General features: G+C 42.1%; 3 protein-coding genes across 7 annotated transcripts; 1 reads left to right on the top strand and 2 right to left on the bottom strand.

Moving 5' to 3' along the window:
• Positions 1–773: 773 nt before the first annotated feature.
• On the bottom strand, positions 774–3722 carry pfdn6 (prefoldin subunit 6). The gene is made up of 4 exons (XM_019884426.1): positions 3523–3722; positions 3285–3355; positions 3082–3206; positions 774–1075 (listed from the first exon to the last, which is right to left on the bottom strand). Exons 1-4 carry the CDS (start codon positions 3584–3586, stop codon positions 955–957), a joined length of 381 nt encoding a protein of 126 aa, XP_019739985.1. The 5' UTR covers positions 3587–3722; the 3' UTR covers positions 774–954.
• Positions 3723–4254: 532 nt separating this feature from the next.
• Positions 4255–7363, top strand: mmgt1 (membrane magnesium transporter 1). The gene is made up of 4 exons (XM_019884419.1): positions 4255–4386; positions 4656–4708; positions 4797–4900; positions 6621–7363. The coding sequence occupies exons 1-4, from the start codon at positions 4308–4310 to the stop codon at positions 6766–6768; spliced, it is 384 nt and encodes a 127-aa protein (XP_019739978.1). The 5' UTR covers positions 4255–4307; the 3' UTR covers positions 6769–7363.
• Positions 7364–11367: 4004 nt separating this feature from the next.
• Positions 11368–25685, bottom strand: ints6l (integrator complex subunit 6 like). Of its 5 annotated transcripts, none has more exons than XM_019884137.1 (19): positions 25306–25605; positions 25103–25180; positions 22481–22630; positions 20834–20923; positions 20528–20711; positions 20294–20422; positions 19817–19980; positions 18753–18905; positions 18458–18590; positions 18116–18210; positions 17906–18016; positions 16135–16350; positions 15930–16056; positions 15694–15836; positions 14539–14770; positions 13785–14165; positions 12915–13008; positions 11499–12068; positions 11368–11406 (listed from the first exon to the last, which is right to left on the bottom strand). In XM_019884137.1, exons 1-18 carry the CDS (start codon positions 25468–25470, stop codon positions 11966–11968), a joined length of 2748 nt encoding a protein of 915 aa, XP_019739696.1. In that variant the 5' UTR covers positions 25471–25605; the 3' UTR covers positions 11368–11406; positions 11499–11965. The 5 variants fall into 5 exon arrangements, with proteins under 5 accessions (XP_019739696.1, XP_019739695.1, XP_019739697.1 ...); XM_019884136.1 differs by lacking the exon at positions 11368–11406 and adding an exon at positions 11421–11436 and having other exon boundaries at positions 11497–12068; XM_019884138.1 differs by lacking the exons at positions 11368–11406; positions 11499–12068; positions 12915–13008; positions 13785–14165; positions 14539–14770 and having other exon boundaries at positions 15720–15836; positions 16131–16350; positions 25306–25612.
• Between the last annotated feature and the right edge of the window lie 190 nt (positions 25686–25875).

The following is a 25875-nucleotide window of genomic DNA, read 5'->3' as shown; positions in this document are numbered from 1 at the left end:
ACTGAGGCGGACGTACTCACCAGTTGCCCATTGTGCCACCATTGATAACAACATACCCCAAAATAGAAATTCATGCTGCTGATTTTGTCAACCGTATTCTCAACAGCATGAGCATGAAAACCATAATACACTGTTCAAATCACAGTAGAAATGTCTGAAATGAAATACCATACAGTGCTGTTAAGTAGTGTTTGCCCCCTTCGTGATTTCTGTGTTCTTTGCATATTTATCACAGACAAAAGGTTTCAGTTCACCAAAACCAATTTTAATATCACACAGAGACTACCCAAGTAAATTCAAAATGTAGGTTCTAAATTCTGATTTAATTTTTTCGGTACACCAAAAAATCAAAAACTTCTAACAAGTCTGTATGTTAAAAAGTACAAAACCATTATGTCTTGCTCTTTTAAGTTTCTTCCAAGGCAGAGGGGATGTATTTCCTTTTTCCCCCTCCAAAATAAGACAACTAAAGTGATGACCCGTGCCCTAATTTTTTGCCATGGGTTGTCGAGTCATCCTGCATGTTAATAAACCATTTTTATTTTTAAAGAGGAGTATAGAACAGGTATTTATTTGTTTTTCTCTTGGAAGTTGGGGTCCCACTCCCCGCACCATCATTGTACACTGAATATCATTCGGTATTGGAAGGATTTTGAAGAGATGCAGACTCAATACGTGTTTATCCTTTCCTCAAACCATATTAAAATTCACAGGTGCATTGGTAATGTGTCTAATCGTCACCAGACAAGTCATCAAGACAAGCTATTGAAACAGTTTCATGAAAAAGAAAATGTTTATTATTAGTTACAAACAGAGGAGTCGCAATGCTTGCGTTGCATTTAAACGACAGAGATGCGGGTCAATTTTCAATCCCATCTTCTGAGCTGTTAGGATATGATTATGTCTCTGTGAAGTATGCGCGTGCGTACTGATGAATCGAAATTCTTCACGTGGTCAGACTTTCCCGACAGCGAGGCCTTGCGCTTTCTGAAACTCCTGCTGTAAACTGGACAAAAGCTGTCGGTGCTGGTCAGACTTCTTCTCCAAGTCTTTCAGGAGTGTGTCATACCGCTGACTGTAACAAGGGACGGAGATATAAAAATAAAAAAAACAAAAATGGAAGCAACATTTCAAGTCTATTCTCTATTCGACTGAAAACATCTTCAAGACCATAGAACTTGAGCACCATGCTCACTTTTCGAGTCAATCACATTTCATAAAAATGTGATTTGGACCAAGTCTTCCTTTTATGAATCAAATATTGGACATTCTGACACTTCCAAACATTGACTTTTCAGGAGTGGGAAAAATCTTGCCTATTGATGGTGTGAAATCCCCCAAAAAGCACATGTTGCCTTGTTAGGTGCTGCAATTATGTTTCTCACTCTTTAACTGTTGATGCGGACTAAGAGAAAAAGTGTCAACTCTGAAGTGCAAACCAAAGATACCTTCTACTGGACTACAAACCAAACTACATCTAACAGTTTTGTGCTTTCTTTGTCTTAATAAAATTTAGATTCCAGAGTCCAGTGTGAAAATGGTGTCAAACATATGGGAATGACTTGCTAATGGGAGGAGTTAAGAGTCAACTCCTACTTCACTGACCACTTGAATGACATCAGCTATTTACATTTTCACATTTTTGTTTCTACATATGACATGCACACTGAAATCCAAACGGGAGTGCGGATACACATGCAAAGGATCTAGGGCACATGGTTAAAAAGTGAATATACCACTGTATGAATGGCTTAACTGAGCAAGATATTATATGGGCACGTGATTAGTAAATTTATATAGCTTTATCCTGGCTCTTCCCTGTGGGAGCTGTGATATAAAAGTGCCTCTTTTTTTTTTTTGGTTGATTAAATTTTGAAACAAATTGCTGGGTCACACTGTATTTCTGTGCCAGGCTATAAAGTAAGAACAATATCGCTTTGGCGCCATCTGGTGGAATCATGGGGTCAAGGAGGGACAGTTTGTTGACATGAATCGAGCCGTACGCGTGCGCACGCACACGCACACGCACACACACACACACACACACACACACACACACACACACACATTCATTTTTTAGACCATCCATCCATCAATTTATCCTCACAAGGGTCACGGGGAGTGCTGGAGCTTATCCCAGCCGTCTTCGGGCAGTAGGCGGGGTACACCCTGAACCGATTGCCAGCCAATCACAGGGCACACAGAGACAAACAACCATCCACGCTCACACACAAACCTACAGACAATTTAGAGTGATCAAACAGCCTGCCATGCATGTTTTTGGAATGTGGGAGGAAACCGGAGTAGCCAGCGGCACGGGGAGAACATGCAAACTGCACACAGGAAGGCCGGAGCTGGAATCGAACCTGATACCTCTGCAATGTGAGGTCGACGTGCTCACCACTCAATCACCAGGCCGCCCTCATTTAGACCAGTGCTTCTCAATTATTTTGTTACAAACGACCGAAGAAGAGGAAGCAAACTTTTGAGGGGCCTGAATTACGAGTGGATTTTCAATACAACACTGTTCACTGTACTTATAGTCTTGTTGATACAGTTATAACCATGTGGTTTTGTATCATACTATACTGTATCATTTAGACCCAAAAGGCCCCCAAAGTTGTGTTACCAGTTGGGGTCTGGGAATTTAAATGAAAGATTACTTTGAAACCCCAGATTCACTTTTTGAGTCACACTTATATTTCTAAACAGTTGTTGAAAAGATGGAAGTCTGCTTTCCACCTCTTGCCGAGATGCCTGCAAACGAGGCAATGAACCGTCTGAGAGGTGGGACATCTCTTGTATTCCTGCATTTGTGCAGCATGTAACAAAAACTCACAGCAGAGCGTGCATTACATCCAATTCCCGGTGTTTTTTTATACATACAAATAAAAACAGAATCAGATAGAGTAGCACAGGTTTATCAGTTGCCACTTCATGCCCACAAATCAACTAGAGTTGGCTCCAGCTCACCAGTGACCCTAATGAGAACAAGCACTACACGAAAATGGATGGATGGAGAAAACAAAAACATGGGTGGACCAGAAAAAAAGCTGACAGAACTCAAACGGAGTGACTCACATTTCTCCATTGATGTATTCCAGTCTTTTTGTCACAGTCGCTTTTGCCTCGTCCAAGTCTTGTTTTACCAAAACAGGGCCAATCAATTTGTACACCGTATTTGCACTGTCTAATATATCCAGCTCCTAGAAAGAAAAAAAAGTGCAGCCATGTTATTGCGCCGAATTATTAATCACGTGCGGTGTGCTATATGGGAAATGTACCTCTTTTACGATATTGTTCTCAGCTAGCTGCGTCTCCAGCTTCTGTCGTGCTGACATGCTCTTGCTAACATCTAAGTAGCACAGACAATCGGTAGTAAGACAATTAAGTTAGCACTTTAGTAATCGAAAAACATAAATATACAAAATCCAGACTGCGTCGAATACGCGACTCCCCATATATGGAAACCTAGCAAGTCATCATACCCCCAAACCTTGCAACACCACATAAAGCACGTACCTTTTTGCATCTGAGTATATTTTTCTAACTCAGTATTCAACTTCTTTTGAATGGCCTCCGCCATGTTGACTTCTACTGAAATAACTACAAATGGTCAGTTCGTTAAGTGAATATTTACAACGACGGATTGACTTGCTGAATGTGGACCTGAGGACTGGAAAGGAGGGTGATGGCTCGTGCCGGATATTCTTCGTCTTCTTTGGTAGTTATTGATGCTTGGCAACCATCTATTACGCACGTTACCGCCATCTACTGACCTGCAGCGGGGAACACGAGCAAAACAAGCAAACAAATTAAGATTCGACCTTGAAAAATAACAGTCATTGATATAAATTATTGGATTTCGTTGTTTTACATAATTGCTAGAACAGAAGTTAACATCAATAACACTTCATCAAAATATTTCCCTTTTGATCAATGCTTCTCAAAGTGTGGTACAGACAGTACATGTCCAGCTCCTCTAGTGGTCGGCGAAAGAATCACTTCCTAAGTACAATTCAGTGTAACTTCAAAGTTCAATGCATTCGCAATTAATCTTTAAGAATTGCTTTTAAACATTTATGTAGCTGAAATATGTGTTTAATTGTGTGCACAACATATTAAAATTGAATCATAGTTTTTCTAAGTTCAGATTTGTTTTTAACTTGACCACAGTTCGGCGCAGCGTTAATGCTGAAACTGTGCGTAATGTTACATTGCGTCCATACGGGTGCGATGTTTTTCTTTTGTCTACTTTTTACGACACGTTTCACTTTACGGCACTGCACAGGGTTTTCCTGTTGAAAATGGCTTCGTCGTTTTGGAAAGGTGTCGTCGGCGTTGGACTTTTTGCCTTAGCACACGCAGCTTTCTCAGCGGCACAACGTGAGTTTATATGCGTGGAATGGATGCATGGGTGTCGGTACAGTTGTCTTTCGGGAGAGGGGCTCGGATGGCATTGATGCATTTAGCCGCTCGTGAGGCCTTGTGCGGTGACGTCTAGCTTGCAAGATGCTAACTCAGCTCACGCGGGAATGATACCCTTGGATCTTAAATCACAATCTTTCCAAATGACACTTGTGCAGATGTTTTTTAAATTTAAAATTTGCCTCGGTATCATGCTGACTTGGGTGTCACTTCATCTTCTCCCACAGATCGATCTTACATGCGACTAACAGAGAAGGAAAACGAAACTCTGCCAATCGACGTGAGTCTCATTCATTTCTCCCACGTTTAAGATTCTCGTTGCACAACAGGAGATGTTTTGACACGGCGACTTTTTGTTGGAGTTGCAGATTGTGCTCCAGACATTACTGTCATTCGTCATGACCTGCTACGGCATTGTCCATATCGCTGGGGAGTTTAAAGACATGGATGCCTCCTCAGAGCTCAAGAACAAGTAGGTTGCTGGATACACCTGAAAATGAGTCTGTCTGTGCAGACTTTAATACACATGCTGTCCATAAAGATTCTTTACACTTTAACACATTTATTCCAAAAGCAGATTAATCGACAAATCTGTGGAAACAAGTATAAAATGAGTAGAAGATGTAGTTTTTTTGGTCTCATTTAATACAGCTCTTAAAGCGCTCCTTTACTTCTCCTTTTATCCAACACCAACCTGTCCTCATACATTTCTTGTGCCGTATACAAGTTGACAGATATGACAGTGTTTGTCTTTCATACTTAATCTTGTAGTTGCATTGACTGTCTATGCGATTTTAGTTTGCAGGCCACAATCAACCCAGTTTGATTTCAAGTGGGCAAGACCATTATATTTGTGGCCTAATGAGTTAGATTACGACAACATTTTGCCAATGTTTTGGTGCAAATAATTCTATGTGCATTCTGAAAATACAGTATTCACATTTTTTGACGATTAACTTTTTCCAAATTATGAACCATTTGAAATATCCTAACAGAAACGAGTGCAACAATTGGATAAACATGAATTCAGCAATATTCTGTTCTTAAAATATTTCTCAAGTGGGTGTTCAACTTAATTCTTCACAGAACAAAGTTGGCACAACATTTGATCTAAAATGGCTTACTTTACATTGAAATGAGTTTTGTTTTTGTCTAATCTTTGTGTTAAACTGTCATTTCAGTTCTTATTAGTTTTAGTCATGTGCATACTCTTTTTGGTCTCGTCAAGTTTTAGTCAACTAAAAATCTGAGCATTTTAGTCTTATTCTTATTTTAGTCAGAATTGTCTATGGCTATTTCAGTCTAGTTTTATTTGATGAAAAATGCTGACATTTTAGTCTAGTTTGAGTCAAAGATAATTGATCACCCGGAGTGGGAGAAAATCCAGGATATAGCGAGAGCAAATAAAAACACATGTGAAAAACAGTTTCTCTCCTCCCCCAGGCTTATTTAAAGCTGTTCTCACGGTTCTTGCTTGCAGTTTTCCAAATAAGAGGTGCGCTTGTATTAAAGCAGCATGTGTATTAAAGCTGCTAATTTGCCCCTCCCAGTCGGTTTGCCGTCAAACTGGCACAGTCAATTCAACTTAAACACCTCATATTGACACATCAAAATGTTGAACCAAACCATATAATTGCATCAAACAAAAGTCCACTAGCTTCACGCTAACCTGTGTGGTAACGGAAATTATCATGGCTGTTACCTGATGTGGGCACTTGGCAAAATGTTGCCCATCCGTCATCGTCAGTCCATCATTTTTTCCCCAAACCAAACTGGACTCATCAGTAGGTCAGCCCATCATGTTATTTTGACTGCGCTTCCATCATTGCTTCCGTCAGTAAAAAAAAAAAAATAAATAATAAAGTCATACATCGTCAACCAGATGAAAAAATGTGATTTCAAATGGTAAATGGCGTACACTTATCTATCAGTGTATCAACATCATCCGTTGTCTGCCCAAAGACTGCACATCAAAGTCGCGTGTTTCCAGCTGTTTACAAGCTTTATCAACAACAAAACGAGCTGGGCTTAGATGCCACAATATAGTGGGGGGAGTCCTCAATTTTAAAACATCAAAGATGTATTTCAGCTGCACATTTATGGGGCTACTGTACGACAAAAAAGTTGGTGTGTGTGTGCATGTGTGTGTTTCAGTTTTATTGTGGCTAAATGCCATTTTTTTCCTTGGACAGAACGTTTGACACACTGAGGAATCATCCATCTTTTTACCTTTTCAACCACCGAGGACGAGTGCTGTTCCGCACTGCCGAGGAAGAGCCATCCTCTCAGCAAGCGCTTCCAAATCCGTTACGGCTCCGCAAGCTGGAGTATTTGCACTGAGACTGGCCTTTTCCCTGCCTGTGAAATTACTCATGTTGGTTCGGATTTTTTTTTTGTTGTTGTCATTAGACGGAAGGGGCAGAGTCACGACTCACCATCCCCTATTTTTTTGATCATGCATTTGTACATAAAGTATCAGTCATGCTGTACAAACGTGCACCTCTTTTCACTGAAGTAGTCGCTTCCACCAGTGTGCCAACCCTTCAGTTGATTTGTATATACAGTATGGAAATGCTTTGGAGTCTTGCATACAGAGGCATCTTAGCCATTTGTGTCCCCCACGACACGACCTGGGATATTTCTCTCCTTTGCACTGAATATTCTCTGTATGAAGGGTAAATAAAAGAAGCCGTTTCATTTCATCCATTTTTCATTGTCTTAGGCCAGGGCAGCCTTTAGTTTCAACATTTAGTTTTTAAGTTTAGCTCCCTGAAGCAGAAGGTTCCTGTTAGATTTGTGTGGACCGGACATGGGGGGCGCTGGGGGGGGGGGGGTTGACTCATCCCTCTTGACTTGGAAGAGAAATGATTGGTACATCTGTTTTCATTGACATTTTATTAATATATAATTTAATAAAAGCAACCGAATTTTACTCGATGTTTGAATTTCATGTGGTTTCCATTTAGACTTGGCATTTCAAATCAGCTCCGCTATCATTCTAAATGAACGCTTCGAGGAAAACAACAGACTTAGTTTTGGTGGATAAAAAAAAAAAGTTCTACGGTCGACTTTTGTTTCGGACACTAACTGCCCTCATATCTTCCCTCTCGACATCTTGTCACCTTCTCTTCTGTTTTCCTCCACTTGCCTGGCAGCTCCATTCTCATCCTTCTACCAATGTGACCACCATCCAAGTTGGTTCTCTGTGTCCAAATTCACAGCGTGCTTCCTCCAAAAGCCGCATTTTTCTTCCACATGATGTCACTTCTGGCGTGACTCAACCACATGTGGTTTACAAATTCTAGAAAGACAATTTGCAGGCTGGGACTTTTTATGCCTTCATGGACCGCATAAACCGCGGTGAATTTGGACACCAGGCACAGTCAAGTTGCGCCAGAGGTCGACGTCATGCGAACTTCGGAGGACCCAGCCTGTGAATTTGGACACAGCCACAGACTGCCCCCAAAACATCTTCACCTTGGCTGTCCCACTCATTTCTAATCTTATCCGACTTGGTCACTCCTAAATGTCACAGCCCCTCCTGCTGGGGCGGATTTCTCAAGCAGGCAGGGGAGGGTCCTCGGCTGGCTCAACCAGTCTTTAGGTGTGCTCCTCAATCCCTTGCTGGCCCTCTGCCCTCAAGTAACACTCCTTTGTTTGTTTCATTCACACATTACGCACGTACACCTACATTCATCCATGCACTTTGCGAGCACTTACAGCATGATACTGTATTTACGGGGCCCGCGACCCTCGTGAGGATAAGCGAATTAGAAAATGGATGCAAGTATTTACATGCTCACATTCCATATTCCTTTTTATTGTTTGAAGTTTTTTATTGGTAACAGTAAATTATTCAATTGGCTAACGTTGTCTGCCTCGCCTAATTTTTTCCCACAGGCTTTGAGCTAACTTGTGACATCAAAAACAAACAAAAAAAAGGAACATGGTAATTTGTCTATGAATGCCCTGCGGTTGGCTGGCAACCAGCAGAACAGGACGGTCTAAAGTTTTTCATTTGAGGGCCGCATACAGAAAAACGGAAGAATGACAGGGCCACTTTTAAAATTGGTCAACTTTTTGAAGCACACTGAAGTCAAGAAAGCAATTATCTATTGTTTGTATTGTCTAGTATATTTCATCAGCTTTCTGTCAAAGGTATTAAGGAAAATAGCTGATAATTTTTTCCAACTTTTGGGGGGTGGCCAACAGCCATTTATCTCACAGAATAGATCCAGCTCTGCACTGAACCGCAGCCAAATCCCATTTCCACATTCTGGATCACACTAGTCACCTCTTCTACTCTTCCTTTTATCCTTATTTTTCATCAGTCATCACCTCCTTCATGTATTCTCTCCATCCATCCATGGGTGACTCTTGAGAGGAGCTATAGCGGGCAAAGTGTGAGTGTTAAATTGAAACACCAGAGACAGTGTAGGAGGAAGCTGGAGTACCTGGAGAAAAGCCTCAAAAGCCCAATGGAGAACAGGCAAACTCCACACAGGAAGCAGTGACTGGAATTGAGAATTCCTCCCCTGTGAGATGGACATGCTAACCACAACTTCACATGTTGTCTTTACAGTCGTTGTCAATTCCCTTGATGAGAGGAAAGGGACGTGGAACATGACTAGATATATTATAATACACTATTTAGATACTATATGAACTAAATGTAATGCAACGTGTGTAAAAATAACCTGTGTTTTATGGGTGCGTGACGCATCAGATACTATGGCACATTTTAAGGATTCAATGTATTCTCTATGTAGTGGAATGACTTCGGGTTCAAGCCAACATTTTATTCCAATTAGTGCTTTTAGCTGGATGGAGCATTTTCGTTAAGGAATTCAACCACAGTGACAGGGAGCAAGTTGTCATTGTTTGGTCTTGCAGGCTATGAATATTTGCAGTGATATTTAGCTAGTGAGCCAGAGCCATTCCTTATCAGAAAAGTTTCTGGTACATAAAGTAGCCCCCCCCCCCCTCGAACCTTACTTGTTTTAATCCACACTGGTCTAAAAATATTTCTTCAAACCAGAAAAAAGTTTTTTTTTTTTTTTTGGATAAATATATTTGTATTTTTTATTAGAAACCTCCTTAATTTTTCTCAAGCAGTCAAAATACGCACACAGGTAGACATGCACACTTCTTTGAAACCATTTTAGAGCTGGTTTATTTGTTTTGTACAAAAATTCAATAAAACTCTAAGTTTACAAAATTGCCTTTCAAAATAGTTGTCTTCCTCTGAAATGAACAAATTCACAAAAATAATCAGTCTGCTTATGAACATGAAACAGTAGTGTACATTGGTCATGAAAACAAAGGAGGGTGTTGTTACGTCATCACTGCAGCAGATGTAACCGTCAGCCGAGGCCGCACAGATGCACAAATTCCTTCAAATGACGCTGTCACAATGCCAATCAGTGGAGACATAGTCGTGGGGGAAGAAGTGTGCACTCGCGACTTGGCACATGTTTTAGGGACTTACAATGGCAGATGGGATTTTTTAGGTCAGTGGTTACGGTTATGTTCAATTTCCTTGAAATCTGCGTAATCTCCCAGAGAGCGACACTGTAAAACGTGTGCCTGTGTGCTCTCGATGGACACAGACAGCTGTAAGAAAACATTTTGTGACTGCAAAGGAGGGGGGGACTTCTCTGCATTCCATCACCATCCATCCTCTAACACTGATATATTGTCACTTTCGAACATCTGTGTCCATCATTTCCAAGCTGTCAAAACACTATTGCATGTCGTTTGATTGCAGCACGTCAAATGAGGACAAAAATATCCCCAGTTGGGGTGTTTGTAAATCTCCTTAGGATGTTTTTTTAATACATTTGTGAGATTGTGTCGTCATGTCAGGATGTTGAGCTTCTTTGAACTTCTAGTCGAGAAGAACCAAACAGAAATAATTGCAAATGAACTAATCTTGTACAATCAGAGCACAATCAGTCTGAAGTTACTAAATGTCATCTCACGATGTGGAATGAGGAAAAAAATATGTATAAAATGCAGTTTCCAGCACTATAATGTTTGCAATTTTAATTGTTGACCAAAACTGCCCAAAAAGTGACAAAAGTTTTGCAAAAACAATTACAAAGTTTTACGGATAAAAACTGCTCTGACCCGATTCCAGGGGTGCAATACTACATTTGCAATACAAGTACAATGTTTGAAAAGCCAGAACTAACGAATAAATTTGAGTTCTGATTTTATTGCTTGGCGGCCACATAAAACCAAAGATTAAAATAACACCATCCTTCGTATAATATGGTCAAGGTTGTCTTACGGTCTTGCTTCCTGCACTGAACTGAATGTTTTCAGATGACTGAGCTGCTTAGTAAGTGATTTTTAGAGGACACTTCATAGCTAAGAAGGACTGACCCAAATCTCGTTAAAAACCGACAGAGTGAGTTAAAATCAGCCAAGCCAGAAAGTGTGCTGAAAATAAACCGAAAGGACCGGAATGCAGTTGCAACAGGACATTAGACAGCTATGTGTTGAGTCATTGTGCCCAAAGGTTGCACAATAGACATTTTTGGGTGGTGATGTTTTTTACATTACATAAAACATTCCAATTGTGCAAAGGTATTTCATTTGCATTGACCTTAATGCAGAGATAATTGAAATTCAATGGGACAATAATCCTGACCTCGGCAGTACCTTTGACTTCGGACAGTAGGCGGGGGACATCCTGACTCGGTTGCCAGCAAATTGCAGGGCGCACAGAGATGAACAACCATTCGCGCTCGCACTCACACCTAGGGACGATTTTGAGTGTTCCATTAACCTGCCATGCATGTTTTTGGAATGTGGGATGAAACCGGAGTAGCCGGAGAAAACCCACGCAGGCATGGGAAGAACATGCAAACTCCACACGGGGAGGCTCGAGCCGGAATCGAACCCGGCACCTCTGCACTGTGAGGTCGACGTGCTAACCACTTGACCAATGGGCCCCATTCTCTCTCTCTCTCTCTCTCTCTCTCTCTCTCTCTCTCTCTCTCTCTATATATATATATATATATATATACACACACACACGCACGCACGCACGCACGCACACACACACACACACACACACACACACACACACACACTATATTGCTTTCACATCAAAGAATTGCAGATGCACACATATCAGGAACAGAGATGGGGAAAGAGCAGTCGTGGCAGTGGCAATAGGAGCTCATGCGCTACTGTTTTCAAAACAGCGCTTTGAGCTTCAGAAGCACGCTTCAGACCAGCTGAAGAAAGCTCTGCGCCGCCATTTGAGGACGTTTTATGGCTTATTGTGTGTATGGCGGAGTGTTTGTCGACTGGATGATTGTGGATGTCATCTGTCAGTATGAAGAGGATTATATTCATAAAGTCGCTCAACTTATCCCCAATGAATCTGTCGTGCAGATAAGCCAACAGGACGTGACGTAACATCATGTGGACCGTTCTCATCGAAGTGCTTTTGTCCTATGCTTGTCCTTTTTTGGCCTCTCACTCTTGTGTTGTCCATGGCGACACACAGCGCAGCTGACGTTCCTTAACTGCCAGGATCACTGGGGGGCTGTGACGGTGTCCCATGCTTTTCGTCCAGCTTGACGAGGGTCAGCTCTAACTGCTGGATCAGCATCCGCTTCTTGAACCTGGATGAGATTGGTAAGAGAGAGGGGAGATGGATGAAACTCCGATGGACACATCAAAGGCGGCTTGATGCACGTACGGCAAAACGTTCAAAAATTATTCAACATTGTTGATCGTCAGCGTGAGGTCCGTGAAGCAGTATGCTTTCTGTCCTCACTAGTAAGACAATAAAAGATACGAGTAAAATGACAGGTGCATTAGTAGTAACTAGTGAGGCAAAAGTGAGAACTAGTTGACAACTGCATGTTAGTCGTTCTAGTAATGAGTCATATTCTAACAGTCTCCCAGTCAACATCTAGCACTTCATTAGTAGCATAAGTGTGTACACTCTCTTTGAACGGGGGATGTGGTTGTGTTTAGAATTAACCAATCACATTCAAATTTATCTGAACAGGGAGTTAGCACACACCTTTGGATGCCGAATACATTCAAGAAAGGCTGATTGATTATAAACCCAGCAGGGCTCTGAGGTCTGCAGCCTTGGGTGAGTTAGTGGAGCCCACCACAGTTCAATGCAAACATGGTGAAGCAGCATTGAGCTGTCATGCCGCACGCAAAAATAAGCTTCCAACAGAAGTAAAGTGAAGGACTCTAATCCTTTGTTTGAGGTATTTTAAACATCAATTTCACAGTGTGACCTTTCAGTAATTTTGGAAACCTCTACTTTTGTTTCTTTACATTTAGATTTTTTTAAGGTCTATCGTTAGTGTATTTAAATGTTGTCAATGTGCATTCCTTTCGTCAATTTGGTCAAGTATATTTGGTTTTCTCCATGTGTATTTGAATGTACATGCGTGTTTTGAGGCAACAGTGCAAGAGGAGCAATGCGCTGCTCAACGATTTCTTACCTGGAGGCCTCTTTAATGGCATGTTGGATAAAGTAACGCTGGACATTGACCGGCCCTTTGACCTGCTGCAATAGTTCTAGTATTGCCTCAAAGTCTGGTGACGGGAACAAAGACAAGAATCAAAGTTGAGTCAAACAGCAAATAATGTCTCAAGTCACAGTGATGGTCAGTTGAGACCTTTCGGAAAATGTGCCGCCTTACTTTGTCAAAAAAGCCAGAAAAACGGACAATGCATTGTTTGTGATTTGCTCTAAAGCAGTAGTTCTCAACCTGGGTTCGATTGAACCCCAGGGGTTCGGGGAATCGGTCTCAGGGGTTCGACGGAACCTTTGCCTTGGAGGTTAAGACACACCCGACTCAATATATAATTCAGTTATGACACTGCGGCAGATGATCACATAACATCGATCACATTACATCGCTTGTCCAATCAGTGCTGCGGGAAATGTTGTTCGCTCAACGAGTGACTGTCGTGATAGTACGTCGTGTGATTTTCTTTTTTTTTAGAATTGTTTTAATACATGCTAACTATGTCGCGCAAAAAAAAAAAGCGGTCGGATGAATATTTACAACATGGATTCACATGCATCACGTAAAATGATGGGAGTCTGTGTCCTATCTGCATGATTTGTCATGCCAAGTTGAGCAACTCAAAACTGAAGGAGCACTTCTTGAATCATATTTTTATTTTTCACTAATCAAGGGTTCGGTGAATGTGCATATGAACTGGTTGGGTTCGGTACCTCTAACAAGGTTAAGAACCACTGCTCTAAAGTGAAAATATTACTCGAGTGGGCTACAGTATTGTCATATTGTGTTCAGCAGAACGGGTCAGTTTTTGCAAGCTATAGTTGACTGGTTCTGACTCACTTCGGCCAGGTTTGCGGACCTCCTTGATGACCCGCGTTCGCAGTTCTGCTTGGCTGCCATCTAGTGGCGGTATGAATATGGTCTCCAGAACTGCTGGCTCAGTAACTACGCTCTCTAACTGGCTCTGTGGACTCAGCCGCTCACAGTTGTATCTCTCCTCAAGTGACTGCTCCTCTTGACCGTCCTGGATCACTGGTTTCTCCTTGGTCATGTTAACCTCCTCCCTCTGATCCACTCTTTCTAGCGTGGCTTTTCCCTCCAAGCTGAGCGAAGGTTGGGTTCCTGTCACAGGGTCCTCCTCACTGGGCCAAATGTCCCCGGACTCAGGCCCGGGAATGACATCACCATTACTCTCCGTGACCACCACATTGCCATCCAGCCCTGAAGAGAATAGTCATACAATATGTTTATTTGTCTTTTGAAATGCATGAAGTCGATATGACTTCCCAATGGTAATTGCCCATCATCGACCTTTTTAATGGTTTCTGGCGTGCCGGCACAGCACAGCCATCAATTGTGGAAGTACACAAACAAGTAAATCTTTTGTTGTCTTTCTATTTACAAAAATGTGTCTGTAAGCGAGTCATTCTGAGTTTTGTCTGATTGGGGAATGACAGTGTGTCTGATTTCCAAGATATCGCCCTGGGGCTGAGTTCCTCTATCAACGGCTTGGCCTCTCGGCCTTGTACCGAGTCCGCAAGTGAAAGTACAAATTCAGCTCATCTTTTTGACACGATCACCACTGAAGTCGTACCTTTGTGCTGTGGTATGACTTTCAGGAGATTCGGTTGCCCTTGACCTCCAACTGGACTCTTTCCAATCAGAATGTGGTTGGTGTTGACTGGTGCAGTCTGGGGCCGTCGTAGCAACGGTGACATGCTCCGCCTTCTCTTCAGAGTGGCACCTGCATTTGCGTCACTGGAATTTGCCCTTTTCTTGTTTTGAGGGCCCAAGACAAACTCATCGGCCTCGTCGATCATCATTCCCTGGGAAAACACATGGGGCTAAATACTTGAACTGGCTGGCAAGAATACAGAAAAACACAGACATCTGCCAAGTCTTGATTACATCAAGTGGAATGAGTGCACATCTATGACCCAGCACAAACATCATCCTGAATCGCAAAAATTACATCTGGGAACCAGGAAACAAAATGTAACTGGAGCCTACAGTCAAACCAGTTTTAGCAAACCAGATTTTTCATGTTACAAACCCAAATGCAATGAAGTTGGGATGTTGTGTTAAACATAAATGTAAATAGAATACAATAGTTTACAAATCACGTGCAACCTATATTTAATTGAATACACTACAAAAACAAAATATTTAATGTTTACACCGATACACTTTATTCTTTTAGCAAATAATTATTAACTTTGAATTTTATGGCTGCAGCAAGTTCCAAACAAGCTGGGACAGCGTCATTATCACTGTGTTACATCACCTTTTCTTTCAATAACATTCAATAAACGTTTGGGAACTGAGGACACTAATTGTTGAAGCTTTCCAAAACAATTTGAAACGTGGACTCGTCAGACCACAGAACACCCCCCGGCCCCCATAAATCTTGCACAGTACTTGTCCTCATCAGGGTCTGGGATGAGTTCCCAGCGGACTTTTGATTGAGAGGTGGGTTACATCCTGGACTGGTCACCACCATCACATTCAGACAGTGTGTGAATTTTGACCAGTTTCTCTTTAATGAATGTGCGGAACCTCACAAAGTTTTGATTAGGAAATCTTTGAAAAGCCTACAAAATCTAGGTTCATATCGCCACCGTATCCTCAGGTGTGTGCGTGAGCTGCATCCTAACCGCGATGACTCTGGGCGAGAGGCGGAGTAGAGCCTGGACCGGTCGCCGGCCGATTGCAGGGTACCAAACAGTGTATGCCCATGTTTTGTTACTACCTTCTTATCCTGCTTGAAAGGATTCCCGAAGGTGTGCAATCGTTTCGGTTGATCGGGGTCAATTTCTCTCAGAGGAGACGGCATCATCTTCAGGTACTCCTGGTAGTTTCCCATCTGAGCCACTGGGATACTGTGCAGGTAATCTAACAAGCACAGTACATTCTAACTCATTAGGTTCCGTAGGGTTTGTGAAAGTGTTATAAGGAAAACGGTTTCTAAAATGCGATGCAACATACCTTCATCCTGCCCTCTGATTAGTTTTTGGGAGGTCCGCAGTAAATTCGACCGCATTCGAGTGAGCTGATCCAGAAGATTCCGTCTGGGAATGTCGTAGGCGTTTCGATAAGCTTGAGGCTTTACATCCTGGAAAGTAGACACGTTTCATTATTCCACACAAGTAAAACAAGTATTTAATGCAGGTACATGTTGTCCTCCACCTGCCTTGTTGAGCAGGGCGATTTGGAATCCAGAAAACTCCTTTAAGTTGATGTCCACCATACGAAGTGGACCCTCCCCAGTGATTCCATGTAGTAGCTGCTTAAAATCTCGCCGGTGGGCCAGAGACAATGAGCTGGAGTGGTTCTTCACCCTTATGCCAGTTTCCTGGGGTGCCTTCTTCCCCACAGATACGATGAAGCGCTCAGATTCGATCTTTGCCTTGATGAAAGACGGAAAAGCTTCATTTAACGGGGTGGTATTCAGAAACCAAATGTGCTGTCATTGATAACACTCGTCCGCATCAAATAAAAATTGCATGAACACAGCCTGTGTTCCCCGCAGATTTGACCTGTGACATATTTTTGAACCAACCCACATCCACGGTTATGTGCTGAAAAACTCAGGCTAAAGCCAGGCCTGAAATAAAAGTAAGGCTTTAACGTATCCTCGAGTTTATCGATTCCAAAAAATGCTTGAGCCATTTTTTCTTTTGGCTTGAGGACCCACTTATTTACAAGTACATTGTCAGGAAGAAAAAGTCAAACTAACTGCAGAAACAAGTATTCATGTGGTGGCATTATGGAGAAATTGCTGCGTTTGTAGCTAAATGCTACAAATGTATTTCCGAGTACGTTCGAACGCCTTTGTGAGTATGTTTGAACACTATTTAAATCTGTTCTAATGTATTTGTGAGGACGTTTAACGTCTTTGTCGCTCAGAATATTTTTACTCCTCATTGGTAGCTCCACACGTTCAGACTTAAGTGTGTTTTTTCAGCCTGCAAAATCGCTACTGTGCTTCTGGCGTCACTTCGTCTCATAGACCAAAATTTCAGGGGAGAGATTTACTTAAATTCTTGTTCATATCTGTAGAGAGAAAAATTGTGTACTGCTCTGCACAGTTCAATTTTATAATAATAATAAGAAAACGTTTATTCGTCTCACAGTGGAGAAATCCCCAATTTACAGCAGCAAGGATAAAATGTTGATTATCTAAAATGAAAATCAGTTGTCCAGGCAAAAAAAATTCAGTGATGTGAAAGATTCATCACTAATTATCTCAAACACTTGATTTTAGTTATTGCTGCCAAGGGTGGTACAACCCATTAGTAGGTTCAGTGAGCAATTACTTTTTCACATCAGGACAGGTTGGTTTGGATTCTTTTTTTTGTGACTTTAATGAATGAAATTGGCATTTAAAAACTGCATTTTGTAATTCCTTGGGTTGTCGCTGTGTGATATTAAAATTGGTTTGATGCACTGAAATCTTTCTGTGTGATAAATATGCAAAGAACACAGAAATCAGTAAGGGGTCAAATACTTTTTCATGGCACTGTACCCGAAATCGTCTGTACCAAGAGCTGCTGAGCATTTAAATCAGCTGTGAGGTTGCACTCCATATAACATGATGACAACTATGTGTTGATCGTACTTGATGTATTTATGAAACTTGATTATCCCTGTCCACAGCTCCCCTTTCCTGTGTTTGATTGTGTCACACAGGTGCATACCAAATTGCCTCCTATGGACAGTAAAGTTCCATTGGCTAACAATATTGAACCGAGAGGAGATTCATCTGCTTTCGATTATTTATACAGAAAAAAAAAATCTAAGTTCAAACAAATTGGAGGTGGCCCAGCTTCCTGATTAAATTCGACCTTGACAGTGCCACCCTAGTTAAAGTGTTGGGGAACAACTGTCTACCATCGGCCGTCTGCAGCTTTCACACGACTGACATATGAGACGAAGGGATCCTGTAGGCATGGTATGTTTACCTGCTGGCTGAGCTTTTTCAGATAAGAGATGACACTGAAACTCAGACCACAGTCCATGCTGTCTCCTATTAAATTTGGTGCCCCCATCATCCTCAGGGCTTTTTTCAAAGGCTGTCAAAAGACATCAGAGAAAATTCAAGATGTTGTTTTTTGCAAGAACGACAGCAATAAAATCACACGTAAGCCGCAGAAGGGCTGACGGTGACTTACCAAGAGGTAGTACGGGGGCATCGTCTTTAGGTACATCTCCAAGGCTTGTCGCCACTTGAGGTTTGGTTTTAATTTGTGCACTTTGAACAAGTCATCTGAGAGCAGAAAATAAAGAGCACTGAGCAGCCCAATTGACCTTCAGTTCCTCGTATACTGTTAAGGCTGTTGCGGGTATAGAATATTGATCTCTCTCCGCTACAACAATGTTCTGTAGGAGAATGTTGACTGCAAATGATGTCCGAATAAAATTTAATGCCTAATGCTCTGCATGATTAAAACCAGCTCACACTAAATAATCCAGGAGTTTGGATATCATTAAAAAAATTAAAAAGTATGTCTCACCAAGGAGTGGGAGGAGCACTGGGTAGTTATAAGGCATGACAAAGAGGTTCACACAAGTGAGAGTGGTGCTGGCTTTAAGGTAACCAAAAGGCTGGCCCAGGTCACTTTGCTTCCCGCTGCTGCTCACAAACACCTGAGGCAAGAGGGTGGAGGAATGTGTTATTCTTTCATATGAAGTCAAGCACGATTGTGTCAACGCATATTTGTGCATCAGATCACAAGCCACACATGATGCTTTGATAGCGAACTTATAGTTTCGGAGCTTGATCTGACAGATATGTGTGTGAATACCTACCTGCCAGCACATGTGTGGAGACTTCCTTTCCAAAATGTATTGGGTGAGAGGCGAGGGCTCCAATTCGTATTTGTCAAATGGAAGCTTGTCTATCACCATTGGCTCACAGTCCACACAGGAGAAACGCACCACAGGATGGGCAGTGCGAGGGGGCTGGGAGCAGGAAATTCAGTTTCAATAAAATTTTTCTGTGGTGAGGACAGGTGCAATACATTCACAGGCCACAACAATAGGTACACCTGCACACAATAACATCCAACCCGGGAGGAGTAGAAAAAGCTGCGGATACAAAGATAGTATTGTTCAGCTTTGACTGACACTCTTCAATAAGTAGTAATTTAACAATCTATTTAACTTCGTGGTTGTAGTTTGCAGGAAGCTGCACGGTGACAAAGTGGTCAGCGTGTGTACCCAAAAGTTGAGGTTCTGGGTGCGAATCTAAGCTCGCAAATTTCTGTGTAGTTTTCATGTTCTCCCCGTACTTGCGTGGGCTTTCTCCAGGTACTCCAGCTTTCCCCCACATACCAAAAGTAGTTATTCATTATGTTCCCCAAAGACTTAAAATGACTCAGAGATGTGAAGGTGAGTGTGAATGGTTGTTTGTAGATAACAGCCTGCGAATAGCTGGTGTACCTCAGCTCAACCGTGACCCTAATGAGGAGAACCCCTCGAGAAAATGGGTAAATAGAAAGTTCAATAGTTGCACAACATGGCAGAGGAGCTAAATATTGCAAAAATTACATGTACAGTACACTGCCTTATAATCTACAATGACAATATATATCCAAATATAATGTTAAATTATTTCTAACCATTTGAATGTACAGTACATTTATTATTTTTATTTTTGGCTTTTGGAGAGCATCTCATTAAACTCTACAGTCTACCCAACATTGTAGCCGCTGAGAGTGGAACAAGAAAATCAAAAAAAATTAAACAGCTCACAGTGAGACAACGAAGTTGCACTTATGATTTGACAAACAAGTTAGTTCTTGACAGATGTGATATCAGTAGGCAAATTCCACCACAGAAGAAAAAAAGTTCAGCAACGTGTCTTTGCTCACCAGCGTAGGAGAGTTCTGGTCCGGCCAGAAAGACTCTGGTATGGGCCAATGCCCAACTGGCACCCCTGTTTTGGGGTTGGGGCGCACATAGATGAGTTTGTGGCAACTGTGCCACAGCTGTGGACTGAAGGACGACACAGAGCGGCTTGACTCCACTGAGTTGTCTTCAAAATAAAAGAGGCCATTGTTTGGTCAAAATATTTCATGTTAATCCGTGGTTATGGATGTTTTACACGGAATTATCCTGAAACAAGAGATCTTGCCATACCATTAGTGTTATGAAGGGGGAAAACAATCTCACAACTTCTTTGTGCCACTCAAACTACATTTTTAGTTGTGCGTCGCACACCATGGACGGTACAAGATTAATACGTTGCTATGGATATGACGTTTTTTCTGTTACAGTAAAACGTAAAACAATTCAAGGAGAGGAACAGCTTTAAGTCAGGATGAAGTGTGGATCGATAAGTCACTCACCTTCCCCTATAAGAGGCGGATCTGGCCCACTTTTCTCAAAATTAATGACGACACCACTTTGAACTTTTTGGACAAGAGACTCTAGACACTGGTTCAGCATTCTTTGTGTTCGCACGCAGTACGATCGCCCTGAGACACAAACAGAATGTGTGCTTCTAACATAGAGCGAATACAAAAATAGGACCAAAAAAAAATGTCTTTGAAGACAACAAAAGAGTATGTGAGTATCTCAACCTCCTGTGACTTCACACATTTGGGTGATGGCGGACTCATCGGTGGGGACGCTGCCAAGTTGCTCGTTGTCTGCAGTCGCTGCTCCAGGGAGACGAAGTACCAGCGCGAACAACCGCTGGTCCCAACGGAAGGGCTCTTTGGTTAGCTCGCTGCCAGCCAGGGGTGAGTTCAGAGGAAGGTGCAGCTGCACAGGGGCAAAACGAAGCTTATGACATCTGCACATTTCAGATCACATGCTGGCTTCAGTGGTGCTAAGTAGAACATAGCAACGCATCAGTGCTGTTTTGGGGGATTTTTTTTTTTTACCTCCTCTGGGACACCGGAGCTGTGTGTGAGTTTGTTGCCATCAGTGATCGTGATGATTACAGAAGGCTCGAGGAAGAAGGGGTTACGGCCCTACGAAGGAAACATCCCAGAGTCATCTACAAATTTAGACAAAGTACTCAACTGTCCATCCATTTTCAATTTGCTTATCTTGTTGAGGGTGATGCCAAGGAAGTTGGAGCCTGTCCAACATGACACATAAGAGGCATTGTGTACACCCTCAAATGATCAACAGTCAAACACACAATGAGACAAACAACGATTACGTTCACACCCAACTAGGATGTGGCCATTCGTGACATGGATTGGAACCCTGGTCCCCTGTATACAAAGCTGTGAAACTGTTGACTGTTATGTCATGATATTTTAATAACTTACAACAACTTTAACAAACTTAAGTCTTATTTGCAATGATGTGCAAAGGCGCATTGGCGGGAAAGATTTCTCAACAAGGGTTGGGGGAGGGGGGAGGAAAACCCATCCGATTACTTGATTATTTGATGGAATAGTTGATAAGATAATCGATTCTAAAAAGATTCCAAGTTGACAGCCCTACTCCACACAGAAAGAACCGCTATCCCAACTGGAACCATGTCATTGTGATGGGGACTGTTGGAACAATGTCGACAAATATATGAGCATCAAGTAAACAATAAAATGCTGGCTATGAAAGGTGGCCGTTGTTTCTTTGTGACAGAATTACTCCGTTCACAGTTCCAGAGGCTCTGTGTTACGTGCACAGAGGCCACCATGGCTGCCCTGTAGAGGTCAGCCTTGTCTTAATGCAACACAGACAGAATGCTTAAGGAGATTTTCACACTCCTGAACTGGTATGACTACTTCAGCATCGTAATCCACCCGGCCCCTGTCAGAGGAAGAGATGCAAGACAGGAGTGAAGAATATGAAGCCAGATGGAATGGATTAGAATTAGATGTCTCCTATGAATAAAGCCTATCTTCAAGCTTTTACGCTGATCAAATCCTTCACTCAAGCACCAGGCTAAGTTCAAGTGGATATGGGAAAATGTTCTTCTCAAATTCAATCAATGTATAGCACTAAGTGTAAAGTTTGTAAAAAAAAATGTATTATGGACACACTGGCCAGCATAAGTACATCTGCAAAATCGAATAATTTCCAATACAAAAGCTGCAAAATTAAACATCTGATATCACCATGAGTCATGTGGAAGGCCACATTACCATAACACACATTGCCTGTACAGCATACATGGCATCTGTAGAGATTAAGTCCACGGAGGAGTTTCAAGAAAAGGAATTGGATTTATTCCAAATGGGACAATCATAACTGAGTAGTGTTTAAGGACAGGGGCTGTAATCCAATTATAGTATCCATCCATGTTTTCAAGAATGCATGAATCCTTCTCATGTCACCAATAGCATCGAAAATATACTGCATTTAAACAAATAGCTTTCAGTATGACGCAGTGCAGTTTTATCCCACTGCAACCAAAATACTCAATTTACTGAGAACCTAGTTGATCACATCAGTCAAAAACTGATGATTAGTTTTATCAAGCCCTTTCTGAAGACGCCTGTGCGGATTTTCCACTTTTCTCCGGAACCAACAAATAGAACTGCAGTAGAGGACGACGACATCACATACTTTACCTGGCCATAATTGTCGATGCCTGAGACAAGGCGGTTAAGGTTAAGCAGGTCAAAGGCTGTGCGGAGAGCGTGGCCTAATGTCGTCAGCCCAGACGCCTGCAGGTTCTTCAGCTCACACATGAAGGTGGCGTGGTTTTCCTTCCACCCTGCCTGCAATACAAAGAGCAATGAGGCTGAGCACAGCAGAGCAAGAATAAACATAAACACAGAGAAACATGTGGGATTTATTCCGAAAGAAAAGCGGCAAGTAGAGCTTTTTCCACAGACTGATATCTAAGCACTCAACATTTTTCAAGACATGACAAAGACCATTAGATGAGACAACGTTTTCAAATAGGCAATCATACACATAGACATATCCCCACTGAAGCGTCCATGTCAGTGATTGCCAACCTTTACTGAGCCAAGGCACATATTTTAAGTTCGAAAAATCGCATGGCACACCACCAAACAAATATGTCAATTTCATACTTTTTGCCATTGAATAGAAAATCAACAATGATACATTATTTGTGATTCATAAATAATTTTCTCACCAATTAACTGAAATTTGATAAGTTCCCGTGGCACACCGTTGGAGCTCTCACGACACACTAATGTGCCACAGCACACTGGTTGGATATCACTGGTCTAAGTTCCTACAAAAGAGTCCAAAAATACACCTCCCACTGCTGTCCCTCTCTGTGAAGGATACATAGACACATACAGTAATCCTACGGGAGAGGATGTGGGTGTGGAGCTACTCTTGGACTTTTTCTCCAGTGAGGTCAAGTACTTCAGTGCTGCAGCTTCATGCTTCATCTAAGGATGACCTGCAAGATTACCACTTCCAATGTTGAAAAGGGAGGGGCAGAAGAGAGCTTGAAGTGCCAGTATCAACGTGTTTTCTTAGAGCATAGTTCAGCGAGAGTAGAGTAAGAGTGGAAAACTAGGATGTAGGTGGGATCCCATTGTGCTTGCATGTATGATATTAGGTCATTTGAACCACAACGCTGAGCTACTGAGCCAGGCATACAGTACAGCAGCTACACCCTTGTGTAGGCTGGTAGACATATAAAGCCTTGCTTGCACTCAATAATTCAGACGACAGAATATTTTTATTTTCTTTCCACCCAGCAGCCTCTCTCTCCTTCTACATCAACAATTTATTGCCTGTGTAACGGCACAATTGGAGAAGTCCCATGCAGTAAAATCGTGTCCTTCCATTACAATCATCCATGCACAAATCAGGCGCATAAAACATAAGTTCAAGTTCAAGTTTAAGTCCACTTTATTGTCCAATGTGCTCTATGTACAACATACAGCACAAATGAAATTTCTTTCCTCTCAACCACAAGAGAGAGAGGAACCGCTGCGGGTAAGGGAAGAGGACAGAAAAAAAAAGAGCAAGGATACATCTTTCTGTGCAAATTTCTCCTCTTTCAAAAGAACTACAAATATATCCGCAATGAAACCATTATCTGTGGTGCGGGTGACATGTAGCATCACAGCACCATTCAAAAATACTGGTGCAAAAATTAGTGTGCAAACGATTTGGAATGTTGTGCCAAAACAACAGAATGGTCAAATTTTGGGATTGAGAAAATAGTAAATAACTGTGTAACCATGCAATTAACTAGTTTTGCAAGTGTATTGACATCTGTTTTGGCAATAATGCTAACTGGATTAAGTACCCAAAAAAAAAGAAGACTTTTTTTAATGTTCCATTTGTCAATGTCCTGGTGTTAATATGCGTTGAACTGCATTGGAATGCTCTTTCAACATGTGTTAATATTGTCCTTTTGTTGTAAACCTCTTTCAGTTGGTGCCACACACAGATAGGATGTAAATTCATCTGGCAAGAAAACCCACAGAGTCAGGTGCCAGGTTATAAAACATGTCAAACAAATGACATGTTGAGTGGCTCTGTAATAACTGTAGTGTGTCACAGGTTGCATTAATATTTGTCCATGATCCAGGCTTTTATTAACTTATTTTTATTATTTTTTTAACGACACATCAATTGTAAATGGCAGACGCTTAGGGAGATTGCCGGGCATTCATTTGAATGCAATATGTTGAATGCAATATGTCAACACTGATGAGTCCCTCGGAATATCCATCACACAATGATGCGTGAGAGAGATGACGGTGAAGGAGGGGCGGGTATGATTGTGTACTGAACACAGTGCTCGCAGTATCGGTATGAAAAATAATCATCATACAGTATATTGTTCCATCGCACTCAAGTCCAGTGAAGGCGGTTTATCAACTTTCAGTCCATGTTTGACCAATGGTTATACGCCAATAGGGCAAGGGGCAGGGTTAACGATGACTGACGGCTTCGTTTGCCAATGAGGACAGTGCACTGTGAGGGGGAATGTGATGTCACGGCAGATAATAAATTTCTACGCCTCCATCTCAACGCCCGAGAGTTTTCGCTACACAAAAGCAAAATGTCCGCTGGATGTAAGGAGGCTGCGATGCTCTGCTTCTGCGGATAGCGCGAACAAATAAATTGCCGCTGTTTTGCTACCGGAAGGCCACCGAATGCTGGCAACGCACCAGACGGACAATAAAATCCCACGAACAGAAAAACAACTTGGGCTGGCAAATGTATCAATTGTATCAGTTGCTAATTACCTTCACTCCGTATGGTGGATCATCGAATGTAACTAGCATGTACCTGTCGCCTCTACTAGCCGGGTCTCGGGCACGCAGCTGTCAAAAAAGGAAAACCAAAACAACATATATTAATTTCGACCGATTTCGCCCAAGGAAGCCGACGCTCGCCAAAGGTGCACACTTGCTGAGGGGGAAAAAGTCGGGGTAAAAGCGTTCGTTACCTTCATAAAGACCTCAACCGCGCCTTTAGCAATGTCCAGATACGTCGTACCCAAATAAGTGCGCTGATTCATAGAGGCGGACGTGTCTAACAGGAAAACTAAAATAGGCATTTTAAATGTAAAGCTGGGGTTGTATGCTTTTTTTTCATTAACTGTTATCCACATATGACCTATAGTACGGCCAAGCAGGTCACACGTGCGTATATATTTGTTATAATAAGCCCCCCCTCCAGAAGAGGGCCGCTGCCTCTGCCCTCCCTCTGTCCGCCTTCTCAGTGTTCTGGCTCGGCTCGCGCTGTTCAACTTCTGTTCCCAACCAAAAGGAACGCCCCCTGCCTCCAGCACGACGTCATTGGCTCAGCGGGCCTGCTATGGACACGCCCCTCACGTGCCACATCTATATAAACGAGCAGCAGCAATTGGGTTGACGTGGTAGTGTTCGTTCTATACAAGTAAAACTGTGTCCTACACAGTGACGGTAGTTTGTCTCCTGTGTCGTAAATGCGTAATGGTTGTAACAGTAAATATAAATGGATTACGTTTTTCAGGATCCACTTATATATATATATA

Source organism: Hippocampus comes, unplaced genomic scaffold (genome assembly GCF_001891065.2).
Source record: "Hippocampus comes isolate QL1 unplaced genomic scaffold, H_comes_QL1_v1.1 scaffold156, whole genome shotgun sequence".
NCBI classification, from domain to species: Eukaryota; Metazoa; Chordata; class Actinopteri; order Syngnathiformes; family Syngnathidae; genus Hippocampus; species Hippocampus comes.
The sequence above is the reverse complement of the archived record's forward strand: the minus strand, read 5'-3'. Positions and strand labels throughout refer to the sequence as shown.

What these genes read in the sequence shown, in the direction of transcription:
- ints6l (XM_019884137.1), bottom strand. Translation starts at nt 25,470, where the DNA reads ATGTGGATAACAGTTAATGAAAAAAAAGCATACAACCCCAGCTTTACA. An exon ending in GCATCGACAATTATGGCCAG is followed by an intron (nt 20,924 to 22,480) that starts GTAAAGTATGTG and finishes TTTCCTTCGTAG; the next exon opens with GGCCGTAACCCCTTCTTCCT. An exon ending in AATGTGTGAAGTCACAGGAG is followed by an intron (nt 20,423 to 20,527) that starts GTTGAGATACTC and finishes TTTGTGTCTCAG; the next exon opens with GGCGATCGTACTGCGTGCGA.
- mmgt1 (XM_019884419.1), top strand. Translation starts at nt 4,308, where the DNA reads ATGGCTTCGTCGTTTTGGAAAGGTGTCGTCGGCGTTGGACTTTTTGCC. An exon ending in AGCTTTCTCAGCGGCACAAC is followed by an intron (nt 4,387 to 4,655) that starts GTGAGTTTATAT and finishes CTTCTCCCACAG; the next exon opens with ATCGATCTTACATGCGACTA. An exon ending in ACGAAACTCTGCCAATCGAC is followed by an intron (nt 4,709 to 4,796) that starts GTGAGTCTCATT and finishes TTGGAGTTGCAG; the next exon opens with ATTGTGCTCCAGACATTACT.
- pfdn6 (XM_019884426.1), bottom strand. Translation starts at nt 3,586, where the DNA reads ATGGCGGAGGCCATTCAAAAGAAGTTGAATACTGAGTTAGAAAAATAT. An exon ending in ATATACTCAGATGCAAAAAG is followed by an intron (nt 3,356 to 3,522) that starts GTACGTGCTTTA and finishes TGTGCTACTTAG; the next exon opens with ATGTTAGCAAGAGCATGTCA. An exon ending in AGAACAATATCGTAAAAGAG is followed by an intron (nt 3,207 to 3,284) that starts GTACATTTCCCA and finishes TTTTCTTTCTAG; the next exon opens with GAGCTGGATATATTAGACAG.